The sequence below is a fragment of the Lepisosteus platostomus genome, chromosome 16, assembly GCF_059453375.1.
Source record: "Lepisosteus platostomus isolate fLepPlt1 chromosome 16, fLepPlt1.hap1, whole genome shotgun sequence".
NCBI classification, from domain to species: domain Eukaryota; kingdom Metazoa; phylum Chordata; class Actinopteri; order Semionotiformes; family Lepisosteidae; genus Lepisosteus; species Lepisosteus platostomus.
The window spans coordinates 15,651,969-15,674,139 of NC_142626.1; the positions used below are offsets into that span (position 1 = coordinate 15,651,969).

Below are 22,171 nucleotides of genomic sequence, written 5' to 3' on the forward strand. Positions count from 1 at the left end.
TTGTTGGCTTCAAACCGAGAATAGAAGGTGTTGAGCTCGTTAGTATCTCCAAGAATATATAGAGTACAATGAGTATCTCCAAGAATATATAGAGAAACCTATAGAGGCCTCCAATAGTTTACTGTTTCCCTGAGGTATAAAAAGGAGGCAACACACAGGAAACACTGCTGTCCCCTGGAGGCTGAGAGCAGGCTATGTGAGAAATTCCTCCTCCTGGGTTGAGATCGTGAGGAGAGCAGGGTTGTAATGATAATGCTCACCCCACAGTCCCCAGCAGAGGGAGAGATTGTACAGAATGAGATGTAATCTCTCCCTGGCCCTTGCCTACTGTTGTCTCATGTTGGTCAATGTCTCTTTCAAATTCAGTCAGGGATCAGACAGAAAGCCCCTCTCTCTCATCTTTCAAAGCCCTTTGATTAATGAATGATCCAAAACAGAGAAAAACGATCCATCCATTTTCAAGTCCTACCTCTGCTCACAGCTCAGATCACATTGACTGGTCTGAAACAGGATTTATATAAAGGAGCTTTGCATCCAAGAGCAACACTCTTTTAATTAACAACTACATCAGCTGCTCTTCTCCATTTTCTACAGACACAGGAAGACAATTTGCATAGAAGAGACACTTTGCATTGGCAGCACATGCTTCAGTGCTCTGGGAGTGTTTATAGCCTATGAGTTTAACACTTCATGACTGAGAGCTGCCCTTCATGGCAACAGAACCCGCAGCAACAATGACCTTCATCACCATCTTTCTCTGGACACTCCTCATCTTTGCTAGGGTATAATTTAATACTTGGCCAGGTGTTGATTTAAACATAGTTTACAGCTTTCAGCATATTATTTAACTTTGACTTAAAAATATTTTTTTCAATGTTTGATAGATACTGTAGCTTGTAGAATATTATTTAAAGATGCTTTACAGAAAAGTGTAAATTAAGTAAAGGAAATTTAAGCTTTATAGTTATTAAATTCTTGTATTAATTGTGTTTTGTCTTATTTACAGAATCCAGTGGACAGGTAACTGTGACTCAGACATCAGCAGTGAAATCTGTTCTCTCTGGACAGACAGTCACTGTGAGCTGTAAGACCAGTCCTGCAGTGTATAATAACAACTACCTCCACTGGTACCAACAGAAAGCTGGTGAAGCTCCCAAACTCCTGATCTATGATGCAACTTCCCGTTATACTGGGATCCCAGAACGATTCAGTGGCAGTGGATCTGGGACTGACTTCACTCTGACTATCACAGTCCAGCCTGAAGATACAGCAGATTATTACTGCCAGAGTTGTCACTACCTCAGCAGTAACTGGCTGTTCACACAGTGTTACACTGTACAAAAACCTCCCTCAGCAGGTCTGCACAGCGACGGCACTGCTACAGCTGTGACCTTCTGCAGGTGCACTTACAGAGTTTAATTTGCTGTTATAAGACTTCAGTTAACATACAGTAGTAACAGTATTCGAAGAACTGTGATTTACATTGTTCCTCATTTCAATCATTTAATGTGTAAAGCTGGAGAGAGAGATACTGATAACGTCTGAAATTCAAGGGTTTTATTTTCTTAATCATGAGAAGTGTGTTCCCTGGTGGCACCAAACAGTCCGTCCATCCATTTTCGAACCACTATATCCAGTACAAGGGCACAAAGTATTCTAAACAAAGCAAATGTTACTGCCAAACCAAGCTTTTGGGTTGATAGGAGATTTTTGTGGTCTGCTTGAAATATCCAAGATACTACATGATACTACATGGCTTGCATTATTGGCAAAGTGTGTAAAGCAGGAACACTCTGGATGGGAAGCTAGTCCACTGCAGGGCAGACAGACACAAACACACACACACTCACACCAGGGTCAGCTTTCCCAGCAGCCAGTTATTCTACCTGTATATCCTTGGACAGTAGGAGGACAAAAGAGGAGTTAACCCATGTGAAAAGAGAGAACATGCAATCACCACATTGTATCCTGGGAATTGAGTCCTGGGCCCCAGTGCTGCCTGGCAGCAATGCCATAACTCAAAAACATTCCTATAGACTGTAGTTGTATTCACACTGCTCTCAAAAGGACTTTTGAATGTGGAACTCTTGTCAGCTTCATAATATTCATGTATCACAGCTCTCTAAAACTGAAGTCTCCTCAGCACTTTGTCATGTTACACTGTGCTGATGCCGAGTTTTGTCCCCCTTATTTACAAGGGAGCTTGATACGAGACTGTATCGCTTCAGGACAATGTTTCGAAAACCCCTATTTCTTTTATATTTCTTTAAAGTCTTTATCCTGCACTGTTTACATTTGTATACTTCAAAGACACATTGTAAGATTATATCTCCTGGGGCTAATAAAGCACTGATGCTCTTCAGACAGTTTTTATTTATTCAATTGTAGAAGAAACTGGTCACAAGGTAGACAGGTGGGAGAATTTGGTTTGTTTTAGAATATATTCAGACATTCAACATGTCAACAAAAAAAGAGTCTGTCTTATTTCAAAATATAAGAAATAAATAACAGTTGGATCATGAACACAAGATTTTGTCTGCGACAGTAAGAATATCTTGGACAGATTCTGTACATCACAGCTGGTGATTGGCTGAGATGCTGTCAGGTTAGGTTCTGGTACCACCCTAGTGATCTCCCACTGGTGGATCTTCCTTTGGGTGATGAACAGTGATCTTGGACCTTATGATCCTGTCCAGATGACTCTCTGCTATACATCCACCAGCGGCAAACATGCATCATGGAGAATACTGGGTCAACACTGTCCTGTGAAAGACAAACTCATCTCCCTCACTTCCCCACTCACAAAGAGCACCAGGTCACTCTGTGGCTGAGATCACAGCATGTGAGCCATATGGAGCTAAAGACAGGGGCCTCTTCAGCTATATTCTTGTGCCCTTTCTGCTTGCTCAAGGAACACAAAGATGATTAGAAAAGCATTAGAATGCTTCTGATACTTTTCTTTCAATGTAGACAGAATGTGATCATTTGAAAAGCTCACATAGAAAAAATGGAATCAACAGGGTCTAATTAAACAGGTATTACGATATAAATACAAAAATAAAAATAATCACACTGTGTTGTCAGAAACATTGTATGAGGCAATTGCAATTAAGATGGACTTTTTATTAAAAATAATTTGTATGAGTTGAGATGGGAGTCCCTGGTATTTATAGAATATCTGGCGAATGGAAGGGGTTCAGAAACAAGTATTACTAGTACCCTACTGTATGTCATCGCACAATTTGCAGTCATATCCCTAAAATCCTATTAAACCCACCTGAGATGCATCTTAAATAACAAGTAGAACATCCTTGAAGATTCCCAACCACAAAACTACATCTTTCCAAAGTCCTACAAAATAGATCGCCTTTCCATGATAAGAACTTCGGGAAGTTTTGATGCCAAAAACATTGCATGTACTGTATACCAAAATTGTATTGACATATGTTTGATAGTTCATGATAGTGAAAACACATCTATTTGTATGAGAATAAATGTGATTAACCTATTTGATGCAGAAATAACTTACTAGGTTGGAAACAACACTTTATAGCCGATATATGTTATGAGATATGAGATTACTAGAGATAATGTATGTGATATATATATGAACATTGTTATTGTTATTGTTATTGTCTTATCTTGGTAATCCCTGAGTGAATGATCAATCTTTCCTATCAGAGAAGATCATTTCACAAATATATTCTATTAAGACTGATAGTTTATTATGCATGTTCTGGTGTTGTATCAATAAGTTCTACACCATGTATGTTATGCTGCAGCTGCTATTCAGCCCAGTGAAATGACAGGTTGAGCCCCAAGCGCAGGACTGCAGGGATCTTTGGGAGATCAGAGAGATAAGATGGAGGTGAGGCAGTGAGCAGGAAGCAGAGACCGAGAGATGTGTGGGCTGGCTGGGCTGGGAGCGAATGAAGGCTGCAGTCTGCAGACTGGGACCTGTCTGTGGAGAAGGTGGGGAGACCAGCGTAAGAGGAGCTGTGTGGAAAGAAGATAGCAGGGTCACTGGGGAGAGTTCACTGGGAATAAACAGACAGAGGAATAGCAGGTTCTGTAGCAAGGCCAGCGGAGGACTGGGATCCCTAAGTGCTTGCAAGAGGACCTCCAGGGGAAGGCGAGTCTCTGCTGGATCAGTGCTTTCAGATTGTTTAGGAAAAAATATGTTGGTTTTAAGAGGCATATATGCACTGCCTAAATGTGGTAGAGTTCTAACGTCAGAGTACTGATCTAGCAGTACATGCACTACATATTATATACACATAACAACAGACCCAACCCTTGCAGATTGCACCTGTTCTCCCAGCTCAGGCCTTTTCTAACTGTCTGTAACAGGATTTGTATACAGGAAGGAGCTTTGCATACCTGTGCCGCCTCACTGCTCCAAACACTTTAAGACTCACAATGTGGATCAGTCACTGTTCAACCCTTTCAGAGTCACTGACACACACAGGACAATGATTCCACTGATTTTACTGCTGGGGACACTATGGCTCTTTGCTCAAGGTAAGGATTAAAGATGATTGTTTCAATCTGTGACTGAGATTATTCTGAGTATTTTGATAAAACTTAATGTAATGTGAAATATAGTAAATGTTTTTTTTTCCAGGTAAAACAACACATAAAGTACATGTTTATAACAAGTAATTATTATTTACTGTATGTCTTACTTACTGTATAACTATTCCCTCTCCAGAGTCCAGTGGGCAGATTGTTCTGACTCAGTCTCCAGCTCAGTCTGTTCTCCCAGGAAGCTCTGTCTCTATCAGCTGTACAGCCAGTCAGTCTATTAGCAATGAGCTCAACTGGTACCAGCTGAAACCTGACCAAGCTCCACAGCTTATAGTTTATCATGCAACAAACCATCAGTCTGGGGTTCCTGATCGATTTACTGGCAGTTACTCTGGGACAGTCTTCACACTGGCAATCAATGGAGTCAATGTTGAAGATGCAGGAGATTACTTCTGAGTGCAGGACTGGAGCACTCCATTCACACAGTGATACACGTCTGTCCAAAAACCTCCCTCTGGTTTATCAACAGGTCTGAGGCTGACAAGAACAGCTGAGCTTCGACAGGGGAACTGAAACAAAACTGAGTCTGTACATAATATAAAAATCTATAGTATTATATGTTATATTACATTTTTTTACACATGGCTTTTTGAATGTACAGTATCTAAGTAACTAAATAGGGTGCCAAACTGGTTTGTATGCCCTGATGTGCTGGGGCCCTGGGACTTGGGGTGCTGCCTGTATGGAGTTTTTACTGTATGCCCTCCCTGTGTTTATGTGGGTTTCCTCCAGGTGCTCTGGTTTCTAACCACTGTCCAAAAGCACACCAGTAAGTTTATTGGCTTCTGGGAAATCTGACCCTTTGCAAGGGAATTGACCTCCGTACTGCCTTTTTGTTCTCAGTTATTACTCTAAATTCACAATTGGTCTTTAAACATTTCATTTCTGGTACAGATGTACTTTGAATCCATTTAAATGTCTTTGTTTTAAACAAATGTGCAAATTCATTGCAAATATGCAGTTCTTGGTTAAGATAACCTAAGATACCATTTTCAAGATTGTATCCATTTGGTTTATGCCTGTGTACTTCTCTCTTTATTTCTGCTTCACTGTTTATTAAACTGCCCTTTGTTAATTAAAAGGTGTTGTAACGAACAGTTCTTTCCGGACCCTATGCGGACGACACAGTCCGACGGAGTGGGGAAACACTAGGGAAACGTCATGCAGGAATACGAGGCTGAAGACAGGGGGGGCTGGTGCACGGGGGAGGTGTGGCCGAGGCAAACAATCCGAGAGAGTAGTCCTTAGGGAATATCCAAAACACAAGGGTAAGTCCAAAACCAGAAGATCCATCAGAACAAGGAATTAAAAACCACGAAGGCCGGGTCGGAACCGGCGGACGGGGAACAGGAACGGGAACAGAGGTTAAAACCTTAACGGGACCAGGCGCTTCCAGGTGCCAGACTCGCACGATACGGAAACCAGATGCAGAGCCCGGATGAGCGTCAGCGCCTGGCTTTTAAGGTGGGCTGGGAATGGGAAACAGGTGCACAGAATAAAGTCTTGAGTGAAAGGGATGGAGCACCCTTAAGGAGGGGGAACTATAATCGTGACAGGTGTTCCTTTAATAAAACCCAGAAGCCTTTTGTGGTTAAATGCTTAAACATCCCTAAAGACAGAAAGACTTCTGTACAGTCAGATCTCCAGCCTTGGAAACTTCATACTGGAAGTTTGATTTTGGGTTGATATAGAATTATTTTCTGATAGAAAAATCAAACATTTCAAATTTTCAATTAGCTTAAAATAAAAAATTCAATTCTGTACCCTCTCCCCCATTCCACATGCAGAGTGGGCTGAAGAAATAATCTTGCTGCAGACAATATTTATGTCCTGCTGTGGTCTGGCATTGAATAGGGCCACTCATAGTCTTCCTCTTAGTCCAGTATGCTGGTCAAACTGGTTGGAAAAAGAACACTGGGGCTGAGAATAAAAGTTTTGGGATGTTCCTCAGAATCAGAGACATCATGCCTGTCGGGTGACAGTGAAGAAAGAGGTTCCTTTGTGGAGGTTGTATTTGACCATTTGTAAACTGCTGGTGTGAAGTTGGGTTCTGCATGGCAACTCTATGATGACTGGTCAATGAGTGCTGAAGATGTACTTTAGCATGATTTACTGATTCTCAGAGTTCTACAACCCCACAACTGGAACACTAAAATATACTAGGAACAGTATAACTACTGTATACCTTTAGGCAAAATATTTCTCCAATTTACTGGATAATTAATTCTAGAACCTTTAATCAGCTTTAGAACTTAGTCATATTAGATCTTCACACACAGCTTTATCTTTTCACTAACCACACTATCTGTAACACCTGATCATTTCTCTCTTTAATTCTTACAGCTAGAACCATGTGAGCCTTAAGCCTCTCTTCCATTCTTTCAATCTCATTCTCTAGACTTTGAAAGCTACTCTTCTGCTGTACTCTTTTTTGGAGTACATTAAAAAATTCTGTATATAAACAAAAAGACAGGAACCCCTGTCAGAATTCTGAATAGAAAAATTCAGAATTCTGCCCCTAGAATCTAGACAGTAAAAGCTTGACCAAGTTTTTTGAGGTTGAAGACAACAAAGTATTTGAAAACAGATGTTCCTGATATAAGGAACAGGCATCATTCCATTATACTAGGTTGTACAGTAGTTTTCTGGTCAGCACTGGATGTGCCCTGGCCTTGAGCTCACAGATCTGATTTTAGAGAGAGGAGTAAGGCAAATCTGTCATTGATTGCTGCTGGGAGGAATTGCTTGGACGAGAGTGTTGACATTTATTTCTTTTCACCACCTGGGACCACCTCCCCTCAGTCTGTGTCTCTGTGTTTCTCTGACAATCCAGGTACCCAGCTTCCTGAGCCCTGGTTGTGTCATTTAACAGGAGTTTAACCCTCTCATTCAATATCTGAAATGTGTGGCTGGTACCACACATGCAGTTTGACTGCAGCAGTGCTTCCAGGATGCTCCACTTGTCATCGAAACTGTAGATGACTGGTTTAAATTAAACAACAATTTATTTCAGCTTTTAATAAGTGTAGACTGCACCAGATGTGTATGTCTAAATACTGTAATCATTTCTGATTTCTATTTGTGAGACAATGTTGCCTTCAAACAACTAGCAGTCATCAATCAGTGCAAACTGTATTCACAGCTCCAATACCTAAACTGATCAGTTTACAACATGTAAAATCAGAAATTAGATCTGTGTGGACCTGAAGTCTGTTGTGTATCATTGTTTGTTATGTTTAACTCCAGGAATAATTGTTAATAAATTAAGCAGAAAGGTGCTTTGTGTGTTTACATGTCTGTTAGTATTGCACAAAGCTGAAAGTGGAGGTAGAAATTATGGTTCCTAGTTTGCACCAGTGCCCCCTGCTCGTATGACTCTGTAACCATAAGAGAAATATCATTACATTTTATAACTTACTTAACCTGGTGTTTCCTGATAGGGCAGCAATAACCACAACAATGAGCAATATATTTCAGTAAGTATCATATGTTATTAGAATACAACAAGTTCCCAAACTGAATATTATCCAAAACAATGAACTAGAGTTCATCTGCAGGAAAAAATGTTTAAAACTGAGCCTCCAGGTTATCAAGCAGATTGATACATGACCAGATACCAGCAGACATTTCTTCACAAAACCCAGTGTACAAGCTGGGTTTCCAAAGCTTCTTGGCTGAAAGTACTGATATATCAAGACAATATCAAGACATCAAGTGCATTGGCAGCACATGCTTCAGTGTTCTCATTCTCAAAGTGTTTATAGCCCTGTGAGTTTAACACTTCGTGACTGAGAGCTGCCCTTCCTTCTCATGAAGGAAAACGTATCAGACTATGTAAAGGCATGTATCAGGATTAAGTCAGCCTGTATGAGACCACCAACCTCACTACAACACTTACCTGTACATGATTGTCCCTGGTCTCACATCATCGCCAACTTCATTACAGATCTAGTCAAGGGTCAAGGACATAACGTGAAAGGCAGGGTGAATCCTGAGAGCGGGTGGAATGGCCAAACAGTAGGTGACTGGCGTGACTTGGGAAACGACGCAGAAGGGTCCGATGTTAATTATTATTATTAATTATTATAATTATTATTATACCTCAATACTGGTTATTGTTGACAGATTTTCCAAAACTGCACAGTTTGTTCACCTACCAGCATTACCCTCTGCTCATGAAATGGCTGACTTGATTGTTCAACATGTGTTCAGACTTCATGTTGTCCCAGATGACGTCATCTCGGACTGTGGACCACAGTGTCACGATCGCTAACCCCTCCTCTTAAGGGCGCTCCAGCCCTTCCTTGTTCCCTCCCTTTGTCTGCACCTGTTCCCTATTCCCGGTCCCCCTTAAAAGCCAGACGCGGACCTCATTCCTGGTTCCTCATTGATTTCCGCATCGTGAGAGCCCGGGGTCCTGCTGCATCTGGCTCCGTTATGGTTTTAATCTTCTGTTCCTGATTCCCCTCCCTTCGCCGGTCCCAACCCGGTTCGTGTTTTAACTTCCTGGATGGATCCCCTGGCCTTGGACTCTACCCTTTGTCTCGGATTACTCTTTTGGATTTCGCCTTGTTTGTTCGCCCCGGATTCACTCCCCCTGGACACCAGCACTGCATAGACACGCCCCCCTGTCTCCAGACCCTCTCCCGCATGACTTTTTCCCTAGTGAATCTTCACTATTCTGGATTGCGTCATCCGCATAGGGCCTGGAAGGAATTGCTACGTGACACACAGTCTCCAGGTTCTGGAAAGCCTTCTGCCATTCCTTGTGGGAATCGGTTTCTTTAACATCTGGTTACCACCCACAGTCCAATGGTCAATCAGAATGCATCAACCAGGAACTCCAGACATACTTACAGGCTTACAGTATGTGTTATCAGCTCAGGACGACTGGGTACGTCTCCTACCTTGGGCTGAATACGCACACAATTCCCTCTCAACATCCTCAACAGGTATGTCTGTTTCAATGCTCTTTGGGATATCAACCACCTCTCATACCAGAATCCTTCCCAGAATCACCTGTCCCTTCAGTCCAGGAGTATATATCCAACTTGCAGGATTTATGGAAATTGGCAAAAACTACCCTGTTGCGTACAGTGGACCAGCAAAAGAAAACCATCAACCACTATCGCTGTGCGGTACCCTAGCTCAGACGTGGACAATTTGTGTGGTCATCTACCCGTAATTTACCACTTCGGCAGTGTTCCCATAAATTGGGCCATAGATACATCGGACCCTTCCGCAGTAAATGAAATCCTGGACTCCAGCTGGCATTATGGGAGATTGCAATATCTAGTTGACGGAAGACTATGGACCAGAGGAGCGTTCATGGGTATCCGAGAAAGACATTCTTGACCGCACATTAATTCATGATTTCCATTGCTGATTCAAAACAAACCAAACCATCCCGGGAGGGTGTCAGGAACCTCCCTTAAGGGGGGGGGGGGGGGGGGTAATGTTATAGTTCCAACATCCCGCCACCAGAGAACACTCCAACCAAGTACTTCATCCACTCGGGAGAGGCTTAGGTTAACCACACCTCGTTAACCCATCACCATGCCTCTCCTCCAGCCTGTTTAAACCTTGCTCCCTGTTCATTCAGTGCTTAGTATTGGTGCAGACCTCTTGAGCTACAGGCCTTCTATTGTGTTATCTTCTCTGGAATCCTTCTTGGTTTTTGGACTTTTGGTTACCCTCTTGAACACGATTTTTGGAATTCATCTTGGAAACCTTTTGCTAAGTTTCTCCTAGGTTTTTGGCCTCTTGATCCTTTTGCTAGTCTTTGACCATGACCCTGGATTTTCTGTTGCTTCAGTGTTTTGTGATATCCTGCCCGCATAGGGTCCATCCCTTTGCTAATCACTGCCCCACAGTGTAACAGTAGAAATGGGACTGAAATATTTTAGTTTAATTTCTTGTGAAAATAATACATTAATAGAAAATATATTGAAATCAAATCCATTAATGAATTAGTGTTTTCAATATTTTTCTGACACATTTATTATTATTATTTTCATTTTCATTTTTTTTCAAGCACTGCCTAGCCTGGTACCAAACAAAGGCTGGAGAAGCTCCTTATCTCCTGATCTATCAGGAAACAACCCATTAGACTGTGATCCCTGAGCATTTCAGTGACAGTAGATCTGGGACTGACATTACTCTGACCATCACAGGAGTCCAGGCTGAAGATACAGCAGACTATTGCTGTCAGAGTTTACAGTTGCCCAAAAGAATGTTGGTACAAACACTGTGCTACACACCCTTACAAACACCTCCCTCAACAGGACTGTACAACGACTGAACTGCTGCAGCCGGGACCTCCTGCAGAAGCTGAGGGTGAAGATAAAGACACAGGACAGCCTGAGGAGGTGCTGGAAATTTCATTTAATTGTTTGGATTCCATCTTTTAAATTAGTGTTGCCATTTTTGTAGTTTCTTGGTTACTCTCCATTTTGTGAAACATACTGTACAGTCAGTTCTTACACTTCACAGTATTTTGAAGGATATTATTTCTTCTGTTAAAGAAGATGATTCTTCCCAGTAAGATGCATTCTTCTCAAGATTTCCATAAACCCTATTACATTTAAAACATAAAATTCAATCTAAGACAACATAATTAACACTTAATAAATCTTATAGTAAAGAGTTCTTTATTTTCAATTTTTATTTTCAAAATGTCCTGATCAGGTCATCATTAAACAGGTGATTGTTACTCTAAGTAAATTATAGAGCATTTTGCAAACATCTGTGAAATAGTGGTGTCTCTCTTGGTACCTTCAGCCCCAGTGTCCTCTGCTTTCTGTTCCAGCCTGAGCTCACAGTAACATGGTGAGTTAAATAATGAAACTCATTAAGTATATTACTTGTAACTTGTCTCTGAGGTGTTTCAGAAGTCACTGCGTTGAGTTAAATGTAAAAAACCATAAGCAACATCCTGCATATGTCTGAAGGATATAATAATGAGGTTAATTGTTTAATTGACTGCTCAGATTAGAAACAAAAAGAGTAACAGCCAGGACCTTCCTCCAGCGCAGGTCCACTTACCTTAGGTGAGTTAAAACTGTTTCTTTGATTTTTCTTATAAAAATCTTAACTTTTTTTGTTTTGTTTTTTAAACTGTGGTTTGACACTGCACAGCAGAGAATCTGAAAGCGATAACGATTAAAAATGAATCAAAAGTTTTAAAATATTGATCAGATGGCATTGTCTAAAAAACACTGGCCTGAAATTATTAAAGAAATAAAGGAGATTAAATTATTCTCAATCACTATAATGCAGACTTACAGATGGAATCACTTTTAACCTGCTTTACAAGGGAATAAACTGTCCATTATACTTCACGATATTGCAATTGCTGAAGCACCATTTGTTTTGGTCTGACAGTGTTGTATTTGTTGCTGGAAAAAGTATAAAAATCTTTAAAAAGTTGAGTGATTGACCAGTTCGGACACAAAACAAACAGTGAACACCCCCAGCCCCTCGACTCCTCTATGCTACTAACTCAAGTGAATCACTGAACTCTTCTGTTGTCATATTTTGATTCTACTGATGTTTCTTTCTCCTTTCTGCATCCACGGCATTTTGAATCTCAGCGACGATCTTATTTCTATTGATCTCAACATTCTTCTTAGCTGCTTTCAGGAGATCCTGAAGCTCATTTTCACTGTAGGACATTTTGAAAGTTGTGTAGGTCTCCCTCATCGCTTCAATCTTTTCTTCACCTGAGGAAAGAATGATAATGGTCAGTGGAAGGATGTTGGATTTTGACCCAGAATTTAAGAATAGACCTCACTGGCCTGTTGTGCTCATTGTTATTGTGACCAATTTCAGAAAAAAATTGAGTCCATCAGAAGGTTAGTTCTGATAAATTTGTTTCCCTGCTTCTCCAGCTCTGTGGCTGCTCCCCTTTAAGGTCTACCTGAAAGTAAACCTTAACCTTGTTTTACTTTGTCATTTATTGTCCATGGTTATTTAATCAGCTTGTTTCTTGTTAGTTATTATTCAGAAAGATACCAAAGTACTTTATATTAGTAGGTGGAGATGCTGTTTATTCACCAGTGAACTGCTAACCTGATGCAACCATTCTGACCAGCAGCAGATCTAGAGAAATACGGACAGCACTTCACCTGGTAATCCCTTAACGAACAAATAATTTTCAATAGCACAAATCATTCAGGATTAAATTATTGTTTGTATATTACTACTGGACATAAAAACTACTAAAAGGGTCCCAATCAATCTTTTCTTTTTCAAAATACTGCTCTATGCAATTCTCCAGAAAACAGATTTTAGCATTTTTAAAACATTCCATCTGTTCATCTATTACTAGAAAGCCAGTTATTCCTGGTAAGGGCTACAGGTATATCAACCCAGGGATCACAGGGTGCAAGACAGGACAGCATCCAGGTGGGGTACTCAGCTACATTGTAGGTCTTGTTTTCTCTGAAGTCTGTTTCTATATATGAATGTACATTTCTGGGATGAGTCTGACAGAAAACTAAGAAAACAGATGCCACAAAATACAGAAAATATTGAGCATTTCTAAACATTGCATTAATTATTAAAGTTTAGACTCTGTAAAGCTGTTCCTAAAACAATGGGAGGTTGTTAAGACAAAATCAAAGATTTGGGTTTCATACTGCATGAGTGTCTTTTGTTGTATTAATGTTCTGAAATACTGTACAACACAATATTAGTGAAGACATTAAGGAACATGGTAATGCTGTATTATTATTTATTTATTTTTTGCTTATAAATGTTTAACTCTTAGAGTACTGTTCTGTTCAAAGCTGTGCCCTGGGAATTTTGTGTTGTGTTATTGTATTGCATGTCTCTGATAAGTGGCAAGTTTGGGGTAGTCTCAAAAGACTTAGTACTTCCTGTTTGATTAGACCGGAGCATATGGGGATAGATAGGAGGGCTGATGGCCTGGAGTTTTGGTGAAACAGGAGGAGGTTGCCTAAGAGCCTGCAGAGAATGATCTCTGATACACTGGGTTTAAAATTACTCTGTGTGTCAGCACATAATAGTTCTTCAGTCATTTCAAAGAAATTTGGGCAGCATTGCTGTTTGAAAGCATATTAAAGCCATGGAGCACCTTGTAGTGTTAATTCAGTTGTCAAAATGAAGAAGAAAATATTTGTCAATTAGCTATTGTTCATTTTAGTGAATGATGAAGAACAGAACTACAGTAAGTAGTACCCATGGGAGTCCTGATTCTGTGCAGAAACCTACAATAGTCATCTTACTGCAGAGGCTCTTTTTCCTTGGGAACTAAACCGGGAAGTGAAACCGAAAAGGCTGGATGTTGTTCATTTAGCTGTATAATTACTGAGGCAGCCACTCAGATTGCACATCAAAACTCAATACTGCAGTAAAATGACTCTGTCATAATGCTACATAATGATACATCACACAGCTCAGAGAATTTTCATTGGTCAGAGAAATATGATAGATGGCACTTGTGGTAGATTGATTATTTTTTATAAAAGGTGGAACACTTTTTATTTTCATCTACTTGTACCACTACCAAGGAAATATATTTTCAGCTACCAACATTTCCCTGTAGTTTGGCTTTAGTTATAATTCCATATTAATATTCCATATTAAGAGGATTTAAAGGCATACTGTAGGACAACAGAATATATTGAGCTAATGTTTTTATTAACATCTAACACACCACTTATTGATCTATCTTGGCCAGTGAAGATTCTTTTAGCAGGATGATTCAACTTCTTGAATCACACTGCTACATGGTGCAGCCAGCTTTCCATGAGAATGAGTTCTGATGCACGTTTTGGATGGCTGTATAGTTTCCCAAAACAATATTCATGCCAGTGAAGCAATGTACAGTAACTGAAAATGTATCCATTCATCCAGTTTCCAACCATCCTATCTACCACAGGGTTGTGGGGTAGCTCGTCCAAGCAAGCAACAAGCTCAAGGCAGGAGACACAAAGACTCTTGCTTTTTAGTAGAATGTTATCAATTGTATGAAATCATGCAGGAATCACGTTTTGCATTGCAACAGTGAAAGTACAAAAGTTTTCATGAAAATGGCATTACGATGTAATAGCCTGATATGATTTTTGCTTTCTGTGATCATTTTCAGATTTACACTACTATATGTTTTCTTTGGTCTTCACACAATGGGGTCTCTCTGCAGAACTCAACATTCAATCTACTCAGTACTTCAGCACATTCCATCCATTTATGACTACTGCAATGAAGTAAAAAAAGTACAATCCATCTATTATCAAACTGCTTTTTTCCAATTCAGGGTAACAGGAGAACCAGAGTCCCTGTTACCCTATCCTAGCAAACAACAGACATAACATGGGGTACACCCTGGATGGGTGTTACAGGGCAGACACACACTTACCTGTACACTTAGGGCCAGTTTTCACTGAAGCCAGTGAACCTACCACTATGTCTTAGGACTGTGGGAGGAATCTCCACACAGATAGCACTCCAGGTCTGGAAGTAAAGAGGGTGCCAGAACTAAAAGGCAGCAATGCCACCATGTGCCACTATGTTGCAAAACTTAATATTCCAAAGACTAACGAATTTACAATTACAAGTATGGCTAAAATACAATTATATCTAATAGACATTTTATTCAACTTAAGTAAGGCATTAGATATATCAAATATTAATAATCAAATTAACACTGGGCTGGCTTGAAACCATAAGTCTTGTCTTTCACCAACCAGTGGTGAATGTCTCACAGCAGTGGCATGAATCCTGTAGCTGAAATCTAAAATGCCTGCTGGTTCACTTGCCTCCACAGTTGTCCTCGTTGAAGAGAGGGAAGTGCATGGCAGTGGGGGTGTTTTCACCCTTGAAGATGTAGACGCTTGATGGACAGCTCTTCTCCTCCTCACTCATTGCTGGAATGGGTGGGAAGGGAATTTTGTTTTTATCACAGTATTCAGCTGCCTTGGTGACAGTCTGAAAGGAAGAAAAAACACAGAGACTGTCCACCCTCACTGTCATCAACTGATCATTCATTCGGTCATTACATTGTAATAAAAAGAAAAATAAACAATTGCAGAAAAACAAAAGGATAGCTAATTTTTTATCCAGGCAAACTGTGGATATATTATTTGGTTATAAGAAACTACAGTTTGAGTGCACAGACTAAATATCCAATAGCTTTATTATTAGGAATATTAATATTATTATTCTGTTCCTATAGTATTCTATTCTATTCCTATTATTAATAGGAAAGCCCTTTGCAAAACTAACCTGACTGAAACTAGAAAAAATATGGGCAAATTATACACTTATGGATCTTTAATCCAGAAAGTCAAATTAAGAGGCACTGATGTTTAAATGTGTACCTGGTGAAACCTAAGAGATACAGTAGGTACAGTACTTCAGCATCTTCACAGAAACCCAGTATTAGGCCAATATTTGGCTACCAGCTTGTCGAAGGCCAGCTTTATGGTAGAGCAGTTTGAAATAGAAATCTGACATTGGCACTCCTACACTGTAACTGAGGGAATCACCTCGACTACAGGAGCTCATACTGTACAACAACCTGAGCCTGGGCCACTGAAGTGTGAACTCAAGGCAGCAGAACCTGATATCACTCAGTATGATGTGCTTTACCATGAATGGGCCTCCAGCGCTGAAATCAAAGGACAGAATGAGCTGCACTCCCCTGTCTCTCCTCAGGACCAGTGGGTAGGCACTGTTGATGGATAGACCAGCATCTATGAGGTAGATTTTGTCCTCACTGACCAACTTTCTGGGGAGGCTGTTATCTAGGGATTGTGTAAACACAAGAGAAAGAGTTCAGAGGTGTATTCAGGAAATGGCAAGAAGCCACTGTACTAGGAACTGTACTAGGAGATCTGCTCTTGTGACACAGCAAATCCATGAAATCCATGAATTCACAGTTTAAAAATTGAAAAAGGTGGCTAACAGCAAAATTTTAAGAAATAGAAGTCAGTGTTACAGGTTGGTCTTAAACCTTCACAAGTTCATCCTGCTATGGTTCTCCAATTCTTTAAATACTGTGAAATTGCTTTGCTCTTTGAGTTATTTTAAATCATTTTATATACCATTCCAATGTGTAATGTAAATGTTTCCTTGATTAATTTTTAAGGTTCAGTTCAGTATCAGAATGACAGAAGTCCTGGATAAAGGCACCATCTTACTAGGTTCATATTTCACCACAATAAGCATAATGCTGTACTGTGTTATGGGATACAATACTAAAATACAGTATATTCAGATTATTATATCATCACTTCAAGATTTCTGCTGCTGGCTCACCCACAAATGGGAAGAATAAAGACCTGTGGACAAGCTCTTTTAACTTGTCCATCTCTCAGGGACATTCACTAATTTGTTATAGTGCTTTACAAGAGAGTTTGTGCTGATGGGAGGTATAGGGTGTCTCTCTTTGAGGTGCCTTGCAGGTCAAGTCAAATGATGACCCAGACCAGCTAAATCCATCTTACTTTATGGGTGTTTGGATAGTTGTGTGCAGCTACTTGGGGAAAGCCCAGTTACAGCTGGCCTAGTCCTGAACAGCTGACTAGTAGATTGTGGGCCTCCCTCTGTGCACTGAGTGAACACTGTTACACTGTTACAAGTCCAGACCTGTTACAGTCTTGGGACCAATCAGTTCACTTTTGCTACAGTATATATTACACATTGCACTGTTACAAGTTATTTTCTGTGCTGCTGCACTGTATTGGAGTCTCACCTGTGTTGGGGTACTCATACAGAAAGTTGTGCTTGGTTCCCCAGATCCAGAGAATTTTAAGAAGCGTGTACGGAAGTTTGAGTGGGGATATGTCACAGTTCATGGTCACATTCCCATAGGAAGCTGAAAGAAGAGATAAACATGACCTGTTGTTTCTGAGCAAGAGAAGTTCAAACATTTCCAAGCATGTCAGATTGCTACAATTCAGTAGACAATATGGCTGTATTGAACAATTACCATTCCCAAAGATTTAATTCTTGGAAAGAATTCTTGTATCAACTATATTCTTTTGGTGTTGACATTACAGCAGTATTTTATTGTTAAGTTAGGTCCATCTAAACAAAAGAACCAGTAACCTTTAACCTTTAGCCATTTCTTTTCTGGACAAAAAAACCCCACAAACTTCACTTCACTTTGCAAGGACACTGTATTCTACCTCACAAAATGCCACATAGGCATACATTAAAATCAACATGATGGCACCATATCTTTCTGTTTAAACGGTTTGTTCCTTGTTTACAGTAATTGCCATTGTGCCAAATTAATATCATCAGAGCATTGTTGACTGCCTGAACCTCCAAATGTGCTGATGCATACTGAAGCAATAATAGTACACTTTAGTTCAGTAGGTGTACATAATAAAATGTCTAGTGGAAATACTGTACTTGTCAGAACTCAGTCCTTCAATTCTGTATCAGTGGCTGCTAGAAAAAGAGGAGGAAGGAATAAAATTGTTGTTTTTTTAATTCTAGAAATGGATTTAAAACACCAGTTGGAAATTCTAGGCAAGCTAAAAATCCAGTATTTGAATCCAAACTAATTCACTGAGATGCTATCGTCACTTTGAAAGTCACTACAGAAGGTCTGTGTGTGCATACAGAACAGATTTCTCCAAAAGTATTCATACCCTTAATACAATGTACAGTAACTAAAAGTTGCTTTAGCAAAACATGCAAGTGAACAATATTTGGTGCACAAATCAAATTCAAAATGTTCATGATTAGTTATTCGATATAACAAATTAATGTACCAAATTAATGAATTTGTTTTTCATGATTACAATTTGTAGCCAGCTGTACACACCACACATTCCTGGCTTTATATAATGGAGATTCATGAAACTACATGCTATTTATCTATCAATCTGTATAGGTGGGCCCAATGACTTCTACTGTCTTATAACTATTTTTATACAGTATGACACTAAGAGCAATCAATTCGATATTAACTGCCCCTGTCTCTCTCTGTGCTTCTGTATCTGTTGTGTTTCCCTTCCAGGAATAATTGATGTATTAATTATCCATAATCTCTTATGGTATTGTAACGCCCTCGCCCGGTGGTGAGGAGGAAGCGCCCCTAGGCGCTCATAGTACCGCTGGGCAGGCTGGGAGTTGGAGCTGGTGAGAGTCCGAGGGTCAGCACGATGACCAGCAGCTGACCTTACATGTGTAAATAGTGTTATAGTAGTTCTAGTGTCCTGTGTAGCCTTATAAGTGTATAGCCTGTTGTTAAGTAATTACTACCCTAAAGATGTGTACGTGTTCCGTCAGTCTCCTCATGTGTATATACTCTGTTTGTAGTTCAGGTGGGTAGCTGCGTCAGCATGCGTAGGCTGCAAAGAAACAAGTAATAGGTTTATTCCATGCTGAAAAAAAGAAGAAAGAGAACACAACGTTTCGGCCGTGGAGCCTTCTTCAGGTGTGAAACCATACTCTATTTGTTTTTTGTGTGGTCGATAAAAGAATAAAGCAGTCGCTTGGTTTATTTATCGCGTCTCCACTAGTCCTTTGTCCTGAGAAGAACCTGTAAACACTACAGTATTATAACCATAGTTATATTGTAGTATTGATTAGTTTCTCCTATTTCTGAGTATGAATGTGTTTGGCTGGCTTCAGGTGTGTAAAAGCTATCATTTGAAGTGAGGGGTGCCTGTACATCTAAGAACTGCATATTTTCCAAATCCAACTTACCTGCGTTCGGTGTCGCTTGCATGGTGACCATGAGCTGTTCATTTGCTTCTGAAATGAACGTGAAACCAAACATTAAATTAGAAATGCAAGTATTTTTAAAGGCTGCCAAACAAATTCCACTTGTATTAAATTATGTGGGCATCTGATGTAGCAGCGAGATTGTTACGAAGTCTGTATTAGTGGTAAAATAGCACCTTAAAAGACCAGATATTTGATTATCACAAGAATGTAAGCATAAAAATTCAAACCACCACTACCTGTTGTCGTCATATTTGTGAATTTTGTTTCCTTTCTTCTTCATAGAGGCAAGATAGTGACAAGTTCCTTACGTGTGACTTCTGACACTCAGCAGACAGTGAGAAGGACTGCTGTGTACTGAATCATATGCTAGAGAACCCATTGCTGTCTTTACACAAGTGAAAATAGACCGATTGTCTACAATAGGAAATGTTAAAATAATGAAATAAGAACTTATTTTAAATAATTAAGAATTCAGTGGAATTTAAAATGTATTACTGTATAGGAATTGGAAGGGAATGTTTTTTTTTTATTTTTACACAGTTTTGTTTTATGTGAAGTAATTTTTTTGTCTTCTGGTAACAGCTTCCAGGCTTGTTCTATTTCATGATTCAGTTGATTTTTCTGTTGGTGGAAGTTTGGTAAGTGCTGCTGATGCTTTATGGATGCAGTGTGAAAGGGTTTTTGTCATAACTTATGAGCAATCTCTGTAAAACATTGTGATTGCCAGATTCTTACAGCATCACTAACTCTCTTATTTCAGGTGAGACACACTTGCCTTCAAAATGGTAAAAGACAGCTTCAGAAAGAGCTGATATCATTCTTTGCTGGATGTCCTTGCCGACGATGTCCCATGTATCATACATCAGTGAGACCAACTCGTGTATCACCTTTTCATCTGGTGGACAGAGAAAACAGAATAAAAGAGTCTCACACATAGTAGGAGGCAGATGGGGGGAAAAGTTTCCTTTCAGTTGTAACCCTTATTGCATTCTGAAGTCATGGTAATTCACATGTAAGAGAAGCATACCTTTGACACTGTTCTTCATAGAGTCGAGGATGTGTTTGCAGTCTTTGCCACAGAGGAAGTTCCGATGGAGGTCAAGCAGCCAAAAGATCATAGCACTCTTTTCACATTCATCACCTGTGAATTAGACCCACACTTCGAGTACAAGTTTAGAAAGAAATCAGATATGGAAACATTTTGTTTCCCTTTCTGGAAAGCTAAAGAGTGAATAGCTATAAAAAAGGGCAGTGTGCTATATGAATCCTGCATCTAGGCCTAATTCAATAGCTAATAATGTAAAGCATAAGCAATATAATAGAAAATTAATACATTAATAAATCTGTCAGTTCATTATTGAAGTTTATAAATTCAGATTTGCCATTAACTCAGCCAAGCAGGAGCCTGCGTACAGTAGGCAGGCTGATATTGTCACTTCAAGAGAACTACAGTCCAACAGGGATACTCCCAAACACAACAGAAAAGTTCTAAACTAAATTAGCCTTGAAATGGAAAAATAACTGCAAAGAGTTTGGAACAGGTAAGGGTCTGGAAGTTATGAAGTACAGACATATCCCAGAGAAAAGATTATATTAATGTGTTCACAGATATACTGGGGTGTTTAGAGAATACCAGGCCTCTACGAACCCCTACATTGGCTTATTTTCCAGTAGAGTGCTTTCTAAAAAAGATCAAACCTGCCTTTTCTAAAAAAAGTTTCAGCTAAAGAACTGTGGTAACTGTGGAAACTTGTAGGTTGCTAGTTAACAGACTGTGAAATCTACTTGAGCTCTTTGTGTACTGTAAGTTATCATGTTGGCCCCAGTTGGCCAGAGGAAAGAAAACACAGCAAATTATTCTAAATTCCCCACATATCACCACATCACCAAATGCATTTTCTACACTCTAGGACTGCAGAAAGAGAACAGAGCCCCAATGTTCTACGGCTGTGATGCAGAATAGCCTTAATAATATATTTCAGTCATAGACTGCTATTCTTCCTAGTCTAACAATGTACTGTGATTATAGGGTCTTGTTCTCCACACTAGCAGGTTTGATCAGTAGCTGATCTAGCAGTGAAGACCTCAGGCAATGTGGGAGCTCAGTGCAGATAAGAAAAACAGAGAAAAGGGAACACTGAATGAGAACTTAGAACTCATCTCCTGATCAGTGATTGAGTGAACCTTAGCTTGAACAAGATACAGTCAACGTGGGATTGCCTGGATCTGACAGTAGGGGATGTACAGAGTCTTCAGGTGTGATATTTCTTGTACCAGTCTTGGCATTCAGTCATTACTGACTCATATTGTCACCTGTAAGACAGGCCAGAGTGGGAGCACCCACTTGGAAGTCTTGGCTTGAAAGACAGTTACCCGGAAATGGATTATTGTGGGTATATTAAGACTACCCCTAAACTCTTAAATCAACACTGAGTGCATGTAACTCAACTAGATTTACTTTTACCTAAATGGAGGTCTTCCTCATCTTCCTCCACATCAATGTAAAAAGAGAACACATCTTCAGAGGAGGGTCTCCCTGTGAACAGAAGAGAGGGCCAGTTATTCTGTGGTTTCATTCTGACAGAGATACCTTCTGATTTATTGATAACCCATTGTGAGTTTATTTCCAAATGTGGTCATATGAGGTTTTCATACCAATATGCTTCTGACAAAGAATTAACAGAGAAATGCAAAAATGCAAAACAGAGAAATGCAAAACAAAGGGGATATTCATGTGGACACTGCATTGAGGAGAGATGGGAAGATGGGAGAGGAGAAGGACTAGCTCTTAACTTCAAAACCAACGTTCTGGCACAGAATTCAAGCCAGATAAAGTCAAGGTCTCAGAACCTGTATGGCTGAAACATAAAACCAC

At 39.9% G+C, this 22,171-nt stretch overlaps 1 protein-coding gene and 1 long non-coding RNA gene across 2 annotated transcripts in view; one reads left to right on the forward strand and one right to left on the reverse strand.

Moving 5' to 3' along the window:
* Positions 1-4,444: 4,444 nt before the first annotated feature.
* LOC148646953 (uncharacterized) lies at positions 4,445-5,668 on the forward strand. Its single transcript, XR_015927697.1, has 2 exons — positions 4,445-4,521; positions 4,712-5,668. It is a non-coding gene; the product is annotated as an uncharacterized LOC148646953 (long non-coding RNA).
* A 6,046-nt stretch (positions 5,669-11,714) lies between these two features.
* LOC148646954 (cytosolic phospholipase A2 gamma-like) overlaps positions 11,715-22,171 on the reverse strand; it is a 28,144-nt gene continuing 17,687 nt past the window's right edge. The window contains exons 2-5 of the mRNA XM_088609474.1: positions 17,306-17,428; positions 16,201-16,355; positions 15,369-15,537; positions 11,715-12,308 (exon numbers count right to left, since the gene is read on the reverse strand). Of these exons, the coding sequence (XP_088465600.1) occupies positions 12,130-12,308; positions 15,369-15,537; positions 16,201-16,355; positions 17,306-17,428 (626 nt within the window). The 3' untranslated portion in view covers positions 11,715-12,129. The remainder of the gene's footprint in view (positions 12,309-15,368; positions 15,538-16,200; positions 16,356-17,305; positions 17,429-22,171) is intronic.